At 39.5% G+C, this 18,388-nt stretch overlaps 2 protein-coding genes across 3 annotated transcripts in view; both read right to left on the reverse strand.

Moving 5' to 3' along the window:
- Positions 1-724: 724 nt before the first annotated feature.
- LOC127841884 (heavy metal-binding protein HIP-like) lies at positions 725-2,241 on the reverse strand. The gene is made up of 2 exons (XM_052371002.1): positions 1,980-2,241; positions 725-1,177 (listed from the first exon to the last, which is right to left on the reverse strand). Exons 1-2 carry the CDS (start codon positions 2,131-2,133, stop codon positions 774-776), a joined length of 558 nt encoding a protein of 185 aa, XP_052226962.1. The 5' UTR covers positions 2,134-2,241; the 3' UTR covers positions 725-773.
- Positions 2,242-8,048: 5,807 nt separating this feature from the next.
- Positions 8,049-18,388, reverse strand: part of LOC127841759 (kinesin-like protein KIF11) — a 61,972-nt gene continuing 51,632 nt past the window's right edge. Inside the window, exons 22-23 of one of the 2 annotated variants that reach the window (XM_052370809.1) lie at positions 12,414-12,530; positions 8,049-11,758 (exon numbers count right to left, since the gene is read on the reverse strand). In XM_052370809.1, coding sequence (XP_052226769.1) covers positions 11,609-11,758; positions 12,414-12,530 — 267 coding nt within the window. In that variant the 3' untranslated portion in view covers positions 8,049-11,608. Of the gene's footprint in view, positions 11,759-12,413; positions 12,555-18,388 lie in introns of both variants that reach the window. The other variant, XM_052370808.1, reaches the window with a different exon arrangement.

Raw genomic sequence — 18,388 nt, forward strand, 5'->3', positions numbered from 1 at the left:
TAATACACCTCACCTAATTGCATCTAAACTTGAGATAAGACCGTGTCAAATTGTGGCACCTATAATTTTCGTATCCTGAAAAGATTGCAATAGGGGGGTACATCAGCGGAGAAAATCTTACGGGCACGGATATAATATCGTATCTGATCCTGAAATCTTAGAAAATAACCACGATCGGTAAGGCATGGCCGAGTCACTTGTGTTGGATCGTATGACAGTGGGAGCGTAGGATTAATACCTGGTAGGATCGTCAAGATTACCGATACTTCAGATTGTAGACCACAATTGCATCTATGTTGCCAATAGTTATAGTGTGAACGTAGCATATAGTTGCTTTATACAAGAATACATGACAGACCCTTAATTTCGAATGGTGAAAGTAATAGTTACAGGGTGCTCACACTACAATCAGACTTTTGCGCTTTTGTTATTTGGAGGTATGTTTTGTTGGTTTTATGATTTTTTATTAAAACTAGCATTTGAGTTTTTAGTGGATATCCGCTTACGAAATATAAATTCAAGGTTTAGTTGCAAAGTCTTCAATATGTTTGTAACTACAATAATTACAAGTAGCCTTGTTGAAAGATATACTCGGTAAGCAATTTGCTGTCATTAGCATTTGAAAAATATGCCGATTCCATAAAACATTTGCACGGTAACTAAGCGTATCTTAAACTAAAATAAAGTCACGCGTCTTGCGACGATATACGAATAAGCCCTTGAAAAGTTTGTTTTTGTTTATTACAATCGTAAGCATTCCACAAACGGTGATATTAAACTACTTGTAAGAGTGAGCCAGTAAAACTGTTGAGGATATCTTCTTGCACGTGGACCAGGTCACCACTGCCCCCATGGTGCTGCACAAACACTGCGTCCCCAGCGTTCAGTTTGGCAATGGTTGTTTCGGAGGAGCAAGCCGTATAAGTAGCATCACCCGCCTGTACTTTACCAATTATTTCACTGTTCCTAAGTAGATCTAGTGCGATGTAATGAGCACCGGCCGAGCATACGTACACAGAAAACAAGTAGGTACCGTTCAACGGTGCGACGAATCCACCCAGATGTTGATTGTAGGCATTTCCAAGGTTCAGCTTCACGTCATCAAAAATGATGCGCTGATTTGGTCCGGGACTGACAGCACGGGTCAGACTAGCTTTGAAGGCAATCGGACCATGATCTACAAAGGAAATATCATAAACTATTATAAAACTCAGCCCGAAAATCATGCAAACACACGTGTTTAAAGCAAGTTTGAGTGAGTTAAAATGATGACTTCTAACATGTCCAACAGGTTTTATTATAGCCACCAAAGGAAGCCTATCCCGCCTAATGGCGGCCAAGTTTTTAAATGCACAAGAAACATATCTAACTATTAAAGGGGCCTTTTCACAGATTTTGGCATTTTTTGACTTATTCATTAAATGCTTTATATCGATAAATGTAAACATTGGATCGTAAAATCTCCAGTAAAAAATCAAGAATAAAATTAAAAAAAGGAAAAGATCATTGCCCGGACCAGGTTTCGAACCAGTGACCCCTGGAGTCCTGCCAGAGTCCTGAAGTAAAAACGCATAAGCCTACTGAGCTATTCCGCCGAGTACATATACCTACGTATTTTATACCTTAAATAAGCAATCTTCGTAGTTTCACAAAAATTAAACGACAAAAACAGAACTCTCCAAATTATTCAATCGTTTCGCGTTGCAACGCTTTATAATTTTTAGGTTTTAAAATCGTCAAAAGATGCATATAATGGCTATATTAGACCATGGTAAATGTTCAGTATTACTGTTTCCTCACAAATATCATAACTAAAACGAAAATTTGCGAATCTGAAACAACTTTTTTCAATTTTGTCAATTTACCAAAGCGTGAAAAGATCCCTTTAAATGAAGGTATAAGTACAAATGATCAGATATTTTTTGTGAAAACTGCTTAAAACAAATAAGCAAACAAAACAGATAAACACGAACACTTACTGTATTTGGCTTCAAGATCATTAAATCTGTTCGTCAGAGTATCCAGTCGTTGTAAGATTTCTGGAAGGTCTAATTCATTAACAAATCGAGATTGATTGGCTTCAGCGGAGGCCAATATCAGACCAAAAGCAAACAACATAATTAATTGAAGCATGGTGTTCTGTAAATTAGCTTTTTCCTGATTATTATCAATGTCTTTCTATTAGATGGCAATGGCTATATATGTAGTGTGTTCCACTAGCCGGTATCATTAGATGCCTTATCTAAAATGGCATCAAAATAGGACATATTGCACGTATTGACGTACTATCCTAAGCGTGTAGACTTTAAATTTTCAATACAGACATATAAGAAAACTGTTTGCACCACTGCACCACATGGTTTTGATGTTTATTGTGATAATTAAAAATCTAACACAAGGGGATGGCGTGGAACTAAATGTATGGCAAATATGTATTATTAAAAATAAGTGGAGTATGATGATTTTTTTACAGTTAATGTCCCCTAGTGTTTTACAAAACTAAACTGGTCAACAATGGTAGATTTCCCCTGGGGTTTTATTATTTAACTTTTCATGATGTCTGCAGCATGCCATACAAATGCATGGGCCAATCGCGATTCAAGCAAAGGCCAATTTTAATCCAGATCAAAATTTATAATTAACTCGAACGCTGTTTTCTGTATGTGGTATTACAAAAGTTTGTAGTTCCGATTCGTTACATAAAATTTATTCAAATGCGTATCAAAAACCACTGTTTTATTTACATTGACATCGACTTGCTACTTCAGTTACTTAGCCTTGAGTTTTAAAATAGTAAATACAATATTGTTCTTGGTAATTTAGCTAAAGGTTCGGGTCCGAATCTGTAGAATTAGTTGCTTCGCTATTGTTTCTAGAACATGAATAATTGTCACGTTTTTATCTATTTTCTCTGACGATCTAGACTGAACAGCACTGCTAACCAAACGCAGACATACACCTAAATAAAATGGTTGTAAGTTAGGCAGCAGTCAAATTTTGACAGCAATGAAATCAATGACGCAGATATTAGCACGTACAATTTTATTTCAATTATTCAAATGAGTTCACAGTAAACACTTAAAATGAAACATTCGCTGAATATTCAACATCGCAAAATACTTAAATTGATAAGTCGGCGTCACCATAAAGTTCAGAGGACTTACAGGGACCTCTTTGAATAACATTGGTTCGATTAACACTTTGCATAACATCCACGCCGGCATTCACATATAGATTCAAATCCACCTACAGGCCCGTAGGCAGGGTTTTTAAAAGGGGAGTGCGAATTTTCCCTAGAAAATTTTCAAAATAAAACTTAAAATCCTGCATTCTGGTGACTTTTTATCTGTTTTTAGAGTTAAGAGACTGAAGTTATAGAGCATTTTTATATGAAATTTCACTTTCATTGACCAAACTCAGTGGCGGATGGACATGAATATAACATACATGAATTCCCCACTACCGTTTTTCAATAACCACCTTTTCTGATCAGTCACGGAAATACATTATTTTATACGTTGTTTAACCCGACACTAGTATGCGCGCACACACTTTGTTTACATATGCAATAACAAATTTATAGAATGTAAAATCAACAATAAGAACAGTATCATTATTTATTGGAATCTTGATAAAATTGGTGTCTTTTACCATTCCAAAATTCTACCATTCTTAAATAAAGCAAATTAAAAGGAAATGTTTTACTTTTTTTCAAAACAATTGTTTGTCTGCTACTATTGATAGTACCAGAGGCCTAGCATTGCTCTAAACTTGCCAATAGTGCATTGTACAACAAACACTGATTAACAAAACTTGGTCTTCTCTAATCTGCATCAATACTTAACAGAAATCAACATGGTATAACTGGTTACTTTTATTATTTTAAAACTATTTTTAACCAATAATTTATCTATTTGTAAACGAATTTCAGAAACATATAACAAATAAGGCTTCATAAAAACCCTATAACCACAAACTGGCCTTATGGCCTCAAAGTCCTAAACAAAAATATGGACTTATTTGCCCATTATGCTTAAGATCCGTCACAGTTAATGAACATTAAACGTTAACGTCCACCTGATCATATGTTATAACGTTTTAAATTCATTTTAACACCTGTTTAAGAGTATGACATATTTTCAAGTGTCAAGTTTGACATAATAAAACATAGTGGTAAGTTCTGTGTGTGGAGCTATCTTGGAAATGACTTCATCGAGAAAGTAATTTCATGGTGACCTGTCGGTAGCCTATCGAATTCAACATTATTGTAACGCTTAAATACGAAGACTCACTACATTCCGGGTAAAAGAGAAATAACTGTTTTTGCGTAGAATAAAGTTGGCTGCAACTTATAGTACTTTTTTTTACTCGACAAAAAAGATTGGGTGCGAATGCACCCAATGCACCCCCCCCCTGGCTACGGGTATGTCACCAGATTTCGATTATGGAATGTATTGTAATGTGTTTGTATGAGCATTGCCAAAGAGATGACCTCAGATAGCAGTAAAAAGGTCTACATCATCCTTAGACCCTCATGAAGACTTGTAAGACCAATGCCAGTATTAGAGCATTCGATGAAGGAAACCTCCAAACCAAGAGTGATGCTGTCCTGAATAGATGAACTGAAAACTGGAGCAATTTCTATAAATACCCGTTTGCACCAGACCCCAGTCTCCTTCAGAACGATCCCAGACCAGAAGCGGATGACGAAATGCGGGATGAAGGTCAGCGCGGAGAAGTCAAAGATCATGCCGAGCAGCATGTAAAACACCAGTGCAGACATCACCATGAACGGCGAAAAGCTGGAAGAAGTGACCAGCATCAAGAACACTGGGGCAACCCTGTCCACGGATGATACCACTACCGCATCTTCACAAAGTACAGGCTCTACAAGTTCCTTGTAGTCTCTCCATCCTACTGTCCAGTTGCGCATCTTTGACTCTTCACGCAGACACAGAACGCAGAATAGAGGCCCTTGGACACACGTGTCTCCGAAGACTGCTCCGCATTTCCTACAAAGAACACAAGACCAACAAGTGTGTCCGGAACATGACAGAAATATGCGTTTGCCCACAAGAGCCCTTTCTTGCGACAGTCAAACGGCGAAAGCTGGATTGGTTTGGAGACGTCACCCAACTGTTGGAGGAGCTCTGTGTCTTCGTTCCTCATTTCAACCCCCAACCCAAGTAACCAGACCGGTTAAGGGAATGATAATGTTCGTATGATATTATTATTTAAAAACCCAAACCAACAGTTTACTTTAACGTACAATTTCTGATGCTAAAAGTTATATGGTTTCCTGCCTAAATTATCCCAAACTTACATACGCGTCTTTCTTTCCATTTACATATACATGTAGTTCAATAGATAGTGGTGTTAGAGATAGAAACCGACAGGGCATCATGTACTAGAATGGGTTTCACGATAATTGAAATCATCTTATAGTTGCCTATGTTCATTAGAATGCAGGTCATTGCCAAGTTTACTCAGTAGAGCGATATGTTTCACAGCAAGATGTTCATGATCATACACAAATATTGGATGACACAAAAAGTCAAGGACAAAAAAGCCTAGATCGCCAAACTACGAGTATGCTGACACAGTTTGATGTGCAATTTACAGTATTTAATCCTCTGAGCCGTATTATTTGAAGGGAAAAAAATATGCTTAAGCGTATGACAACCATTTTCAAAAACAAAACACAATATTGACTAAATAATTTTATTCGTATTCATTGTGCAAAGAAATAGTATATAATTTGCCTGAACAAGCTGTTAGCTTATCGCAACCCCGATAGTACCTACGCGTTCTTATATAAACACCATTATGTTCGATATTGAAAATATTGAATTATGTTCATCATCAGGCGGTCATAATTTGTATTGTGTTGCGGTTTCAAAGTAGCGCATAAACACAGCATTTGCATTCATTTGCCATCATCGTCAACAGATTCATAATTGACCTTCTTTCTGCGCGGTCTGTACACTGCTTGGTCTTACCATTGTTATGGTGGTACGGACCGTGTAGCCGTGTTATCGTGGTTATGGTGGTACGGACCATGTAGCCGTGTTATCGTGGTACGGACCGTGTACCAGTGTTATCGTGGTTATGGTGGCACAAACCGTGTACCAGTGTTATCGTGGTACGGACCTTGTATCAGTGTTATCGTGGTACGTGCCGTGAACCAGTGTTATCGTGGTACGGACAGTGTAAAATTGTTATCGTGGTACGGACCATGAACCAGTGTTATCGTGGTACGGACCGTGTACCAGTGTTATCGTGGTACGGACCGTATACCAGTGTTATCGTGGTACGGACCGTGTATCAGTGTTATCGTGGTACGGACCGTGTACCAGTGTTATCGTGGTACGGATCGTGTACCAGTGTTATCGTGGTACAGACCATGTTATCGTATTTTCGTGGTACGGATTGTATACCAGTGTTATCATGGTATGGACTGTGTACCAGTGTTATCGTGGTATGGACCGTGTATCAAATGTTATCGTGGTACAAACCGTGTACCAGTGTTATCATGGTTGGGACCGTGTACCAGTGTTATTGTGGTACGGACCGTGTACCAGTGTTATCGTGGTATGGACCGTGTAGCAGTGTTATCGTGGTACGGACTGTGTACCAATGCTATCGTGGTAGTCGTGGTACGGACCGTGTACCAGTGTTATCGTGGTACGGGCCGTGTATCATTGTTATTGTGATACGGACCGTGTACCAGTGTTATTGTGGCTATCATGGTACGGACCGTGTACCCGTGTTATCATGGAAAGGACCGTGTACCCGTGTTTTTCTGGTACGGACCGTGTATCAGTGTAATCGTCGTACGGACCGTGTACCAGTGTTATCGTGGTACGGACCGTATACCAGTGTTATCGTGGTACGGACCGTGTATCAGTGTTATCGTGGTACGGACCGTGCACCAGTGTTATCGTGGTACGGACCATGTACCATGGTTATCGCGGTACGGACCGTGTACCAGTATTATCGTAGTACGGACCGTGTACCAGTGTTAACGTGGTACGGACTGTGTACCAGTATTATCGTGGTACGGACTGTGTACCAGTGTTATCGTGGTACGGACTGTGTACCAGTATTATTGTGGTACGGACTGTGTACCAGTGTTATCGTGTTACGGACCGTGTACCAGTGTTACCGTGGTACGGACCATGTACCAGTGTTATCGTGGTACGGACTGTGTACCATGGTTATCGTGGTACGGACCGTGTACCAGTGTCATCGTGGTACGGACCGTGTACCAGTGTTATCGTGGTACGGACCGTATACCAGTGTTATCGTGGTACGGACCGTGTATCAGTGTTATCGTGGTACGGACCGTGTACCAGTGTTATCGTGGTACGGACCATGTACCATGGTTATCGCGGTACGGACCGTGTACCAGTATTATCGTAGTACGGACCGTGTACCAGTGTTAACGTGGTACGGACTGTGTACCAGTATTATCGTGGTACGGACTGTGTACCAGTGTTATCGTGGTACGGACTGTGTACCAGTATTATTGTGGTACGGACTGTGTACCAGTATTATCGTGGTACGGACTGTGTACCAGTGTTATCGTGTTACGGACCGTGTACCAGTGTTACCGTGGTACGGACTGTGTACCAGTATTATTGTGGTACGGACCGTGTACCAGTGTTATCGTGTTACGGACTGTGTACCAGTATTATCGTGGTACGGACCGTGTACCAGTATTATCGTGGTAAGGACTGTGTACCAGTATTATCGTGTTACGGACCGTGTACCAGTGTTATCGTGTTACGGACTGTGTACCAGTATTATTGTGGTACGGACCGTGTACCAGTATTATCGTGGTACGGACTGTGTACCAGTATTATCGTGGTACGGACCGTGTACCAGTTTTATCGTGGTACGGACAGTGTACCAGTATTATCGTGGTACGGACCGTGTACCAGTATTATCGTGGAACGGACCGTGATACACTCACGAGGAGGCTGAGATGAGTACATTGTATGCGGTGTAACACGCGCTGGAAAGAATGACTGCACAAAAACCTTACACTGGCGAAATTTATTTATTTTCAGAAAATTGAACATAAATACCAATGCTAATGCTTTTCATATTAAAACGTATATTTCCATTTGTGTTAAAGATTAAAGATGAAGAATGTGATTGACTTGTGGAATGTTGAAAGTCAATGCCTCTAAAAGTATACATTTTTCCAATTAAGCCAATGACAAAGAATGACGACGAAATTACCAATGTAGCCTATATGAAACTTCGTGTGATCTCCGATAGGTACTGATCTCTGCCTAGAAAAGTTTCAACTTCTCCCAAGCTATTACTATACAATTAATTGTAATTCATTCAAAGTCGCAAACATCACCATGTGATTGTTTTAAAATAAAAAGCAAAGCTCGCGTGCGCTTTAAATAAAATATTTGAACCGCTAAAAACGTGACTTCCACAAGCGAAAATTGGCATATATTTTAATTAATTGAATTTAAGATATTTACAGACTAAACTAAAATATGTGTAATAGTTTATCAGGGCAAGAAAAAGTTTGAATAAAAAGTTTGCAATATTTGTGAATCGAACCAGGGACTCTATTCCAATACCACTTCTACTGAGCCACGCAGACTTTTGAAAGTGAAGATTTCAAAAGCTACCGGACTGTTAATAATACAGGTATTTTCCAAATTATCGATTAACTATATCAGTGCTGGAACCGAATTTTGAAGGCCTTTGCAAACAGTTTGGATCCAGATGAGACGCCACGTTCTGTGGCGTCTCATCTGGATCCAAACTGTTTGCTATTCTTTTAGTATTCTTTGAAAAAAATCGAAGAAAATGCTGATTTTAGAAATTCAGCAGACGACAAATTCCCAGCATGCAAAGGGTTAAAAGGGTTGTCTGTGTCAGGAGAGCAATTTCGCTCGTTCTATAGTTATTGCAATTCATGTATTCTTTTTTGAAGCTCATGGATATTTCATTGTCATTTTTGTCAACGCCCAACAAACTGTCTCGCATCACAGCAGTACTTCGAAACATCAAGTACATAGGTCAGAAAAGTACTCCATTGGATCCTCTCTCACTAAGTACAACACGGAAATGGCAAAGCTGGAAGTGGAAGAAGACAAACACACGAACATAGTCCGTCTAGAAAAAATTAATACAATCATCACCGATCAGTTCAAAACTAAACAGCCAGAGGATGATTACAATTACCTGTCCACACTTTAAAAAGGTTATCATATTCTGACTGCGTACAGGGTACACTATTCTGAAGCACTTTCTGTTCATAATGCATCTGTGAGGCAAGGTAAAACCTGTCTACTATAAAGTGACAAAAGGTTTCATGGTCTCATAGTGCACAAGGTAGCGCCTGACCAGACTGTGTGAATGCGCAGGCTGGTCTGGAAATACACTGGTCGCACATTGCATGAGGCCCTTTTTGGCATAACACAGGTTATAAAGTATTTGAAACTTTAGAGTGCTACTGGTTACTTATTGCAAAAATACTTGTTGTTGTACTATTGAAAAAATAGGCGATACAAACATACTACTGTGTTACATTTTATTTCGAGAAAGAAATTGGTAGACAATATTTTTCTTCAACCACTGATTCTTTAGAGCACAGACATACAAATAGTAATAGAGGAGAGAAGATGAAAACTTCAATAGACTATGCATGTTAATCTAACATAAAATACAGAACATATAGTGAAAAATACACAGTATTCATCATGTTCAATTACATTTACTCTGGGCATATAAATATACTGCGAATAAATATGAGTCCATGTTAAAGTAAGCAATGAGCTAATATTTGCCAATTTCAATATACTCCATACAAACATAAGCAACATCCATGCATAACAAAACTGCCAAAGATGTATTCAGCGAAATGTCTACTACGCATTATCAATTTGTTAAAACTTTTGTTTATGCAGTATGATTTGTCAAAGAGAGATATACAATAACTATGAAACAGTATTCGAGTTTGATACATGCTTTTGCAATGATTTACACATTAACTACTCCCTCTCGGCCAAAAAACATGTATATTAATTATAAAAATAATATGTGTGTACATTCATATAAATATATACAGAAACTTACTGATAAAAACACACGTACGGTAAAAAAAATCAGCCCTGTTTTTCCATTAAGACATTGAAACATCAATAACAAGCGACGTGTTTGTGAAACACTATGTCCCCATATATTTGACCTTTGACCTTGAAGAATGACCTTGACCTTTCACCACTCAAAATGTGCAGCTCCATGAGATACACATGCATGCCAAATATCAAGTTGCTATCTTCAATATTGCAAGTGTACATTAAATGAGCAATTTTGACCCATATATTTGACCTTGAAGGATGATCTTAACTTCTCACCACTCAAAATGTGCAGCTCCATGAGATACACATGCATGCCAAATATGAAGTTGCTATCTTCAATATTGCAATAGTTATGGCAAATGTTAAAGTTTGCCAAAACAAACCAACCAACAAACCAACAGACAGGGCAAAAACAATATGTCCCCCACTATAGTGGTGGGGGACATAATAACTTACAACAGCATGTTTATGAAGAAAGGTATTGTCACATAAATATTAGGTTTTTAAATGAAATGAACTTCAATCTTCTGCAATTTCACCCTATTTCTGCAAACATTCAATGTATGAAGTTATCCACGTTTTCCAATCATGGCTGACCAACTGATTCATTAACTTCAACTTACAAATATCTTAGACACAAGAATGTGTCACTAAGACTAATGCCCCAATGCCCAAATCCACAGCATAATCTATGTTGGACAAAAAGCCATAGTTCTGCTAAAACGTCTTGAAGCCTAACTTCCTATCTTTACAATCATCTACATATTAAGGTTATTCAGTGCAAAAATTGTAGGGAAATCTGCCAAGCAAATCATCAGGAGTTTAAACACAAAATGTTGAGACTGTATTATATTCTATAGTGGAAAAAGACAATAAATAAGGCCATAATTCAGCCAAAACCCCAAGCAGGCCCAAATCCTTTCTCTAAAATCATATATAGATTCTGGTCATTTAACTTTGAACGTTTGATAAACATTCAACCAGAAGTAAAAGTAGAGATGGAAATACAACATTTTAGGAACAAATTATTGCCTTGTTGACATGCAGAGAAAGGGTCATAATTCTTCCAAAACTCATCACAGACAAAGTTCCAATCTTTATCTTCACGTACACAATTTATAGTGAAAATTTACAGTGAGAAATCCATAATTTTATAAGGAGATGAAAATACACACATTTTGGATTATATCTTTTAAAGTGGAAAAACAAAGAACCAAAATTCTTCCAAGATTTATGAAGCCCAAATCTTTTTTTACGATCATCATCATGTTAAGCACAATCAACTATGAAATTGAAGCAGATCCACCCAATACTTTAAGAGTAGAAGATTTGAAAACACAAATGTCGAGCCTTACAGACATACATACGGCATACGCAGGGACAATAGCAATACTTAATGCATCCCATAAAGGGAGGGCATAAAAATCTGATGTTATAGTTAAGAACACAATTAAAATATGAAATAAGAACACAATCCCCACACAGAGGATCCTCTAGCTTTCTTCCTCAATCTTCTGTTCGTTGGCCTGACGCAGGGGTAGGCGAGTCTTGCGTGGCGTGACATTGATGAAGTTCTTCTTTTGTTTTTTGTTTCCGATTGGTCGGCCTTGACGATCGTTCTCTTTGCACTCGAGGTTGGACCTCTACAAGAATGATTTAAATACTAATTAATTTAGTTATTTTCTGTATTTAAAAGTAATTTATAAGGAGTAAATAAGTAAAGCGTCAGTCATGGCGATTAAACATATGTGCCCGGCATTCAAAAAGTGTATGTTTGTTTTAAAAAAAACAAAGCATACTTTCAACAAAAGACTGGATATTCATAATGAAGAGACTTCCTTAAAACAAATTATACAATAAAATCAGAAAGTGCTGTCCCCGATTAGCCTGGGCAGGCTGCACAGGCTAAATTAGGATAACACTTTATGCACATGAATTTAGCCCAGTTTTCCAAAAATAAGGCTCTGGATTCTGTCTTATGACAGATCTAACAACAAACTTACGTTGATAGTGAATTTTTTAATCTAATACAAAATGAAAATTCCTGTTTTCCCAGAGGAAGTCTTTTCAAGTGAACCCCCTCCACATAGATTTGTTTTTTGACGCATTTGTGGTCCATAATAAAGTAACATTTAATAAAATACCTTTCGTACTAAATTCAAGTTTTAAAGGCTTTATTTCCAAAATAAATTCCAAGCGAGTTACTGCAGGCTGTTCTGGTTTTATGCTGGTTACAAAAGCCATTTTCACTTTGCTTTTATGGGGGGAAAGGGTTAAACACAACGCGGCCAGTCTCACCTTGCTGACTCCACTGACGGCCGACAGACCGGAGATCTCGGAGTACCCGGAGGTGGAAGACTTAACACTGACCGTGTCACTCTTGTCACTCACATCCAGTTGTTCGTTGTCTGGGCCCTGAATGACGATTGAGCATTTCTTCTAGATGGCGACCATGACGGTGATGAGGATGGAATGAACGGGTGAGGTATGAGACAAATGAATGACAAATGAACAGGACATTTCATACATGCAGATTTCGAACTAACATAATTAACGGACAATGTGACATGGCAGAAGGCACAATTATACAATTTACTGAAATGTTTTTTTCCAGGTGCTAAAGATATTATTAGAATTAAATGCATGGAGACAAAGCATGGGCCAAATTAGAAATGTGTAAACAGTTACTTTCACAAAAAAGAATAACTAGTGGGGAATACAATTTTCGTTCTCTATAATCACATACATGTAAAGGATGTTAGAGTTCACCAAAGCTAATTCTGTATTCATATTATTTTACGTACTAACGTTGAGTAGATTTGACACATATTACTTATTCCACACACCATAGCTTGAGAGGGATAAATATATCAGCTGCATTCTGGGTAAACCAGGCTTAAAACAAATTTTTTAAATAAAATTCATTTTAATTATTAAATACTTACCTGTTATCGTATGCTTATACTTTCCAAGGGGAAATAACTCATCCGGAATTTTAACTGGGAATCCGCCACCCCAATACCGTAATACAGGCCAGGTTAAACATAGTGCAATGCAACCTAGCCAAAAATCGGTAACCAACCCTCAATATTCTTTCAATATATATACAAAAATATTAATCGAAATGCGGGGTGGGAGGTGGGACTTACCGATAACAGGTAAGTATTTAATAATTAAAATGAATTTTATTTAAAAAATTTGTTTTAATGTCATAAATACTGACCTGTTATCGTATGCTGATTTTGCAGCTGCGGTGGGAAGGTTCGTATATATTTTCCCAACACAGTAGAACCCATAAACAGGGTTATCAGCTAATGATATCAAGTAATCTTCGTTAAAACGGTATTAATTATGACTTCTCGGACAGAGTAATATGTCTATGTCGTAAAGAAGACACTACCGTTAGTGAAACCACAACAAGCCCAAACGTATACAAATTGTATTGTTGGCACTTCAGAAAACGAAGATAAAAAGATGACAAGGTGGTCGGATTCCTCCAGGAAACAGCTTAGAGCACGTCAAAAAGTGGGGTGTGATTAATATATGCCCACAAAACAGACAGAGCTCTTAATTCATGCGGTCAGATCCTAAAAAGGAATGAATCCTTAGATAGGATAAGATTAACTTTCCTTAGTCGAGGTCTAACCCCGAGAAATAGAAGCCGCAGACACATCCCCCCCCCTTTTTTGGGGAAAAGAAGAGTGTCTTTGAGAACCTCGAATGGACTTCTGACTAACACTGCTGAGATAGAACTTCAAAGCCCTGATTGCCCAAAGAAGTTTATCCTCATCTTCATGACTACCAGTTTAAGAAAACTTGGAAACTTGAAGGTAGAAGCCATATAGAGGACTTGATATTAAGCAAGGAATCCTGGCTGACACAACAAAGTGAAAACGACAGTAGATCCAACTGGAATTGGTCGTATTCAACAGAAAAAGCATGAATTTCACTTCTCCGTATGGTAAAAGCCATAATAAGAAGGAAAACCGTCTTAAAATTATATTGGAACTGTTAATAAGCCTGATGAAAAAGGTTCATAGGGAGCTCATTAAGCATCCCAACATGGTACACAAGTCAAAACCGCTTAAGAAGGTAAAGGAACGAAAAACATAGTGTTGACGTTCCATAGTTTGGATCAGTTCCAAAATAGGTAAGACAGCACAGAGTTGCGATGACTTACACAAAACAAGGTATACGAAAGCATAATCTCTATCCTTTGATGAAGAAAAGAACAAATTTCTTATCATCAAGAAAAAGATGAGAAAAACCTCTATGTATCTAGCAGAGTGATTAAGGTAATAACTATGCTCTCAATTACCCAGTAAAAAATGAATTTCCATAGAACCTTTATACAGTTCTGATGGAATTATCCTTGCACAAGTAACAAGGATTGAAACTCTAACAGAAAAACGTTCTTCTGTAGAGATAACTAAAAGTTATTAATGGCCAGACATGAAGTGGCACATGTTTGGATCAGTAAAAATATGTCTCAGTGAGATATGATATTTGACCTGTGAAGAAGTTTCCTGAAAATAATTGTACAGGAGACTTAAAAGGTCGTAGAACCATAATCCCATGGTTCATTAAGTATATTTCATGAAATTATGGCAAAAACTCAGTTATTGCAAAAACTCACCAAGAAGGCAAGATATTCCAGTTTATGTCAATGGACAAATGTATAACAATCGCACACCCTGCTGGATCGATTTCTGTGAACTGCAAAGTCTGCATTGTTGACGTTGTTCAGCATACCGGTATACACTGCGATATACGATCGCATAACGCTAATAACTAGCGTTTGATGATAAACAACATTCTTTGATATACTAAGTACACCATGCAACTCGTCTGCAACTTCACTGCCGCGCATGCGCAATTACATTATTGAACCCAACGGAAAAATAATTCGAAAGAAAGAACTGCAGGACAAAACGTCCAACAGGGCGTTGAGACGAACTGGTATGAGAAAGACGATAGAGAAAATGTGTTGTTCTTGCAAAGAACGAATAAGTTCCTGATTTCCAGTTACAAGGAGTGATAATATGATCACCTCCGTGTCTGTAAGTAAACCACGACCGATGTGTGATAGTTGAAACCATCACAAAGGAATCGTGAAAATGTGTTGTAAATGAAAAACAGCTAAAAAGAATTTTCGCTTTTCAAGATGTAGATGTGCAGGTGATATTCGTTAGGATACCACATAATTGAGAAAATCAAGATACGTTGTTCTATGTGATCGTCCATAACCTTATCTGCTCACATCTGTATAAGATGTAAGGAAGGTTGTGGTAGAATAAACTATATTCTTGCCAAGATAATCTTCTAGTCTAGACACCACTGAATAGTGGTAAATAATGACAAAAAGATGGAAATCTGTGTCATTAAATAATCCCGAGATTAATACAATTATCTAAAAAATAAAGCTGAAACGGACGTAAGAAAAGACGTCTCAGCAGAAGGACCGGTGACCGGACCGGTAAATACCGACCGGTGACCGGAACCATTTGTCAAGGATGGGTGGGCAAAGAAACCACGGCAAGCCGAACTTTCCTACTCCAAACACACTTGAAAATTGGTAGAATAGGACAGTGTTTAACACTTATAAGTTTATGACCTATCTACAGAATATAGCCTCTTCTTGAACCAATAACAGGCGCCTTTAAAATCCTGGTTAATACAGGTCGCGAAGTCATCGATTACGAAGTACGTAAATATGATTGATAGTGGTACCTCCGGAATCGGAGGTGTGATGGCAGAAAAAGGTGAAAACCCTAGTGGTAACCTTAAGCGGGTCCACGCTTGCCGGTAGAATGCATGGAAGTCTTAAATTCTGACTTGATTAATCCATTTACTTCAAGACTTCTAACCGGGACGAATTCCGAAAGGAATACGACCAGTTATAGGAAGACGGCCTGTTATGGCCAGAAGTGTAATAGAAGAATAACTTTAAGATGAGGTCCCTCCAGATCCTAGGATCTAAGATCTGAGTTCAATAGGTCCTAAGCCATCTACAAGACTGTAGCCGCTATGCGGTCAATCTGATAGGCAATCCTAGGTATCAGAACTCTTGTTGATTCCAGTAGCTTGAAAATATGCACTGCCGTAGGAGCAATAGAAAAGCAGAAGTCGATACAAATGTCGTCTTGCTAATCCTGCTAGCGTCATTAATGTGTCCCAACTGTTCCGTGACACTGACTGCAAAGTCTGTAGCCGACAGGTAAAGGCGGTTAAAACAATTCATCCTTCGGGTCTCGAACATAAATTAATAGAGGTCAAATAGTAATGTTCGACCTCAATGCTAGTCTCCGAGCCCACTTCAGCCGATCTATCTGCAAGACCAGTAGTCTGCATGTAGCCGGTTGAGATAGAAGTACAAATAACAGATATAGCATGATTTGGTAACCGTCGCCAGTAGAACATCAGTATTGAAAAACACAAAAAGTCATGTAGATTGTTGAATCCATAAAATAAAGTATTCAATACAATCATAGCCAGGGGTATACAACTATGTAATGTAGACGATACCCGTGATACTAAAAATTGACCGATGAAAACACAGTGGAATACCGGTAATTGGTAAGTGGTGACCGAACCGGACCGGTCAATGACCGGTAACTGTAGCCCGGTGAACGGACCAGTCATAATATGACCGGTGACGTTACCAGTTAAAGACCGAAAAATGGTGGAATCCATATGGTCTGTTATCAATGTCAAGCACTGCTCGGAAAAGAAGATCATGCCAAAAAAATCCAATCCGATGGCGATGAGACATCACTTATTCTGACCGGTGATCAGTGATCGGTGATATGACCGATGAATGGTGACCGATGTCCGGTGATCGGGACCGGTATAATATAACTGCGTCAGAATGGAAATATCTGGTGCAGAAGAATGACCATCCACGAAGTCATCTGATAATGTTAACCGGAAAAAACAACGGTAGATTATCAGTATTAATAGGCATACTTGTCCTTGTAGTCGTAGTGGAGAGAAGAACAGCTTATCCCGAAGCCTGAATGTTAAACGAACTAGTGTTCGTATACAACTACGGCTCGGTGACTGCAACATGTGTGGATGCCATAAGAAGAACCATCACACGTGGAATGGAGACATGATATTCCTAAAGGAATAAAATGGAGAACGTCGATATGACCAGTAGGTTCATTAACGCCTACGTGAGAAGTGGCGACATCCATATAACTTCGATGCCGAAATATTGTTCGGCTACGCTGGAAATATTGTCTTCTACAATATTGTCTCCGTGAGCATTGACATGATCGCTTACGAGCGTATCAACGCCGAGAACGCCGAGAGGTATGTTCGATAACTATCCAGTGGTGCTCAATGCAGTCCGCTGATGTCTACGTGAAGGTTGACGACGTCCTCGTTTCCTGCGATGTCGAGATCTGGATCGGCCGAGATGTGGATCGGCTGCGATGAGACCTAGATCTTCTAGAATAACGTCTCCGTGAGTGACGACGTGATCGCTTACGAGAGCCGCGACGATGAGAACTGCTCGACGAAGAAGAGCGTGTCCGATGTCTAATCCTTGATGAAGACGATGTATTCAACGAAGAATAGGAGAATAATTCAATGAAGAAGACCGAGTTCTTCTTCTTGACCGGTGACTGGTGTTATCGGTGGCAGGCCTAACTGATGACTGTTGACCGGTGACCGGAGCGGTGATCAATGACCGGACCGGTGACCGGACCGGACCCTTGACATGACCGGACCGGTGACATGACCGGTGATCAATGACCGGACCGGTGACCGGACCGGTGACATGACCGGTGACCGGACCGGTGATCAATGACCGGACCGGTGACCGGACCGGTGACATGACCAGTGACCGGACCGGTGACCGGACCGGACCGGTGACATGACCGGTGACCGGTGATCAATGACCGGACCAGTGACATGACCGTTGACCGGACCGGACCGGTGACATGACCGGTGACCGGACCGGTGATCAATGACCGGACCGGACCGGTGACATGACCGGTGACCGGACCGGCCGGTCAGACGTCGATCAATGGTCCGTGATCAACGTCCCCGGTGACGTACCGGTCATATCATGACCAGTGTTGTCACCGGATAATGACCGTATGGCGGATGCCAAATGGTCCGGCATTGGTCGATGTCCTTGACCAATGCCATCGGGCAAAGACCGGCTGACGGGTGTCGCCATATGGTCTGATGTTGACCGACTGTCTAAGAGACTTAGCATAGTACGGTCGCGATCGTGCCCGATACCCGGTGACTGATACTGCAAC

Source organism: Dreissena polymorpha, chromosome 8 (assembly GCF_020536995.1).
Source record: "Dreissena polymorpha isolate Duluth1 chromosome 8, UMN_Dpol_1.0, whole genome shotgun sequence".
In the NCBI taxonomy this organism is placed as follows: Eukaryota; Metazoa; Mollusca; class Bivalvia; order Myida; family Dreissenidae; genus Dreissena; species Dreissena polymorpha.

What these genes read in the sequence shown, in the direction of transcription:
- LOC127841884 (XM_052371002.1), bottom strand. Translation starts at nt 2,133, where the DNA reads ATGCTTCAATTAATTATGTTGTTTGCTTTTGGTCTGATATTGGCCTCC. An exon ending in TGATCTTGAAGCCAAATACA is followed by an intron (nt 1,178 to 1,979) that starts GTAAGTGTTCGT and finishes TTTCCTTTGTAG; the next exon opens with ATCATGGTCCGATTGCCTTC.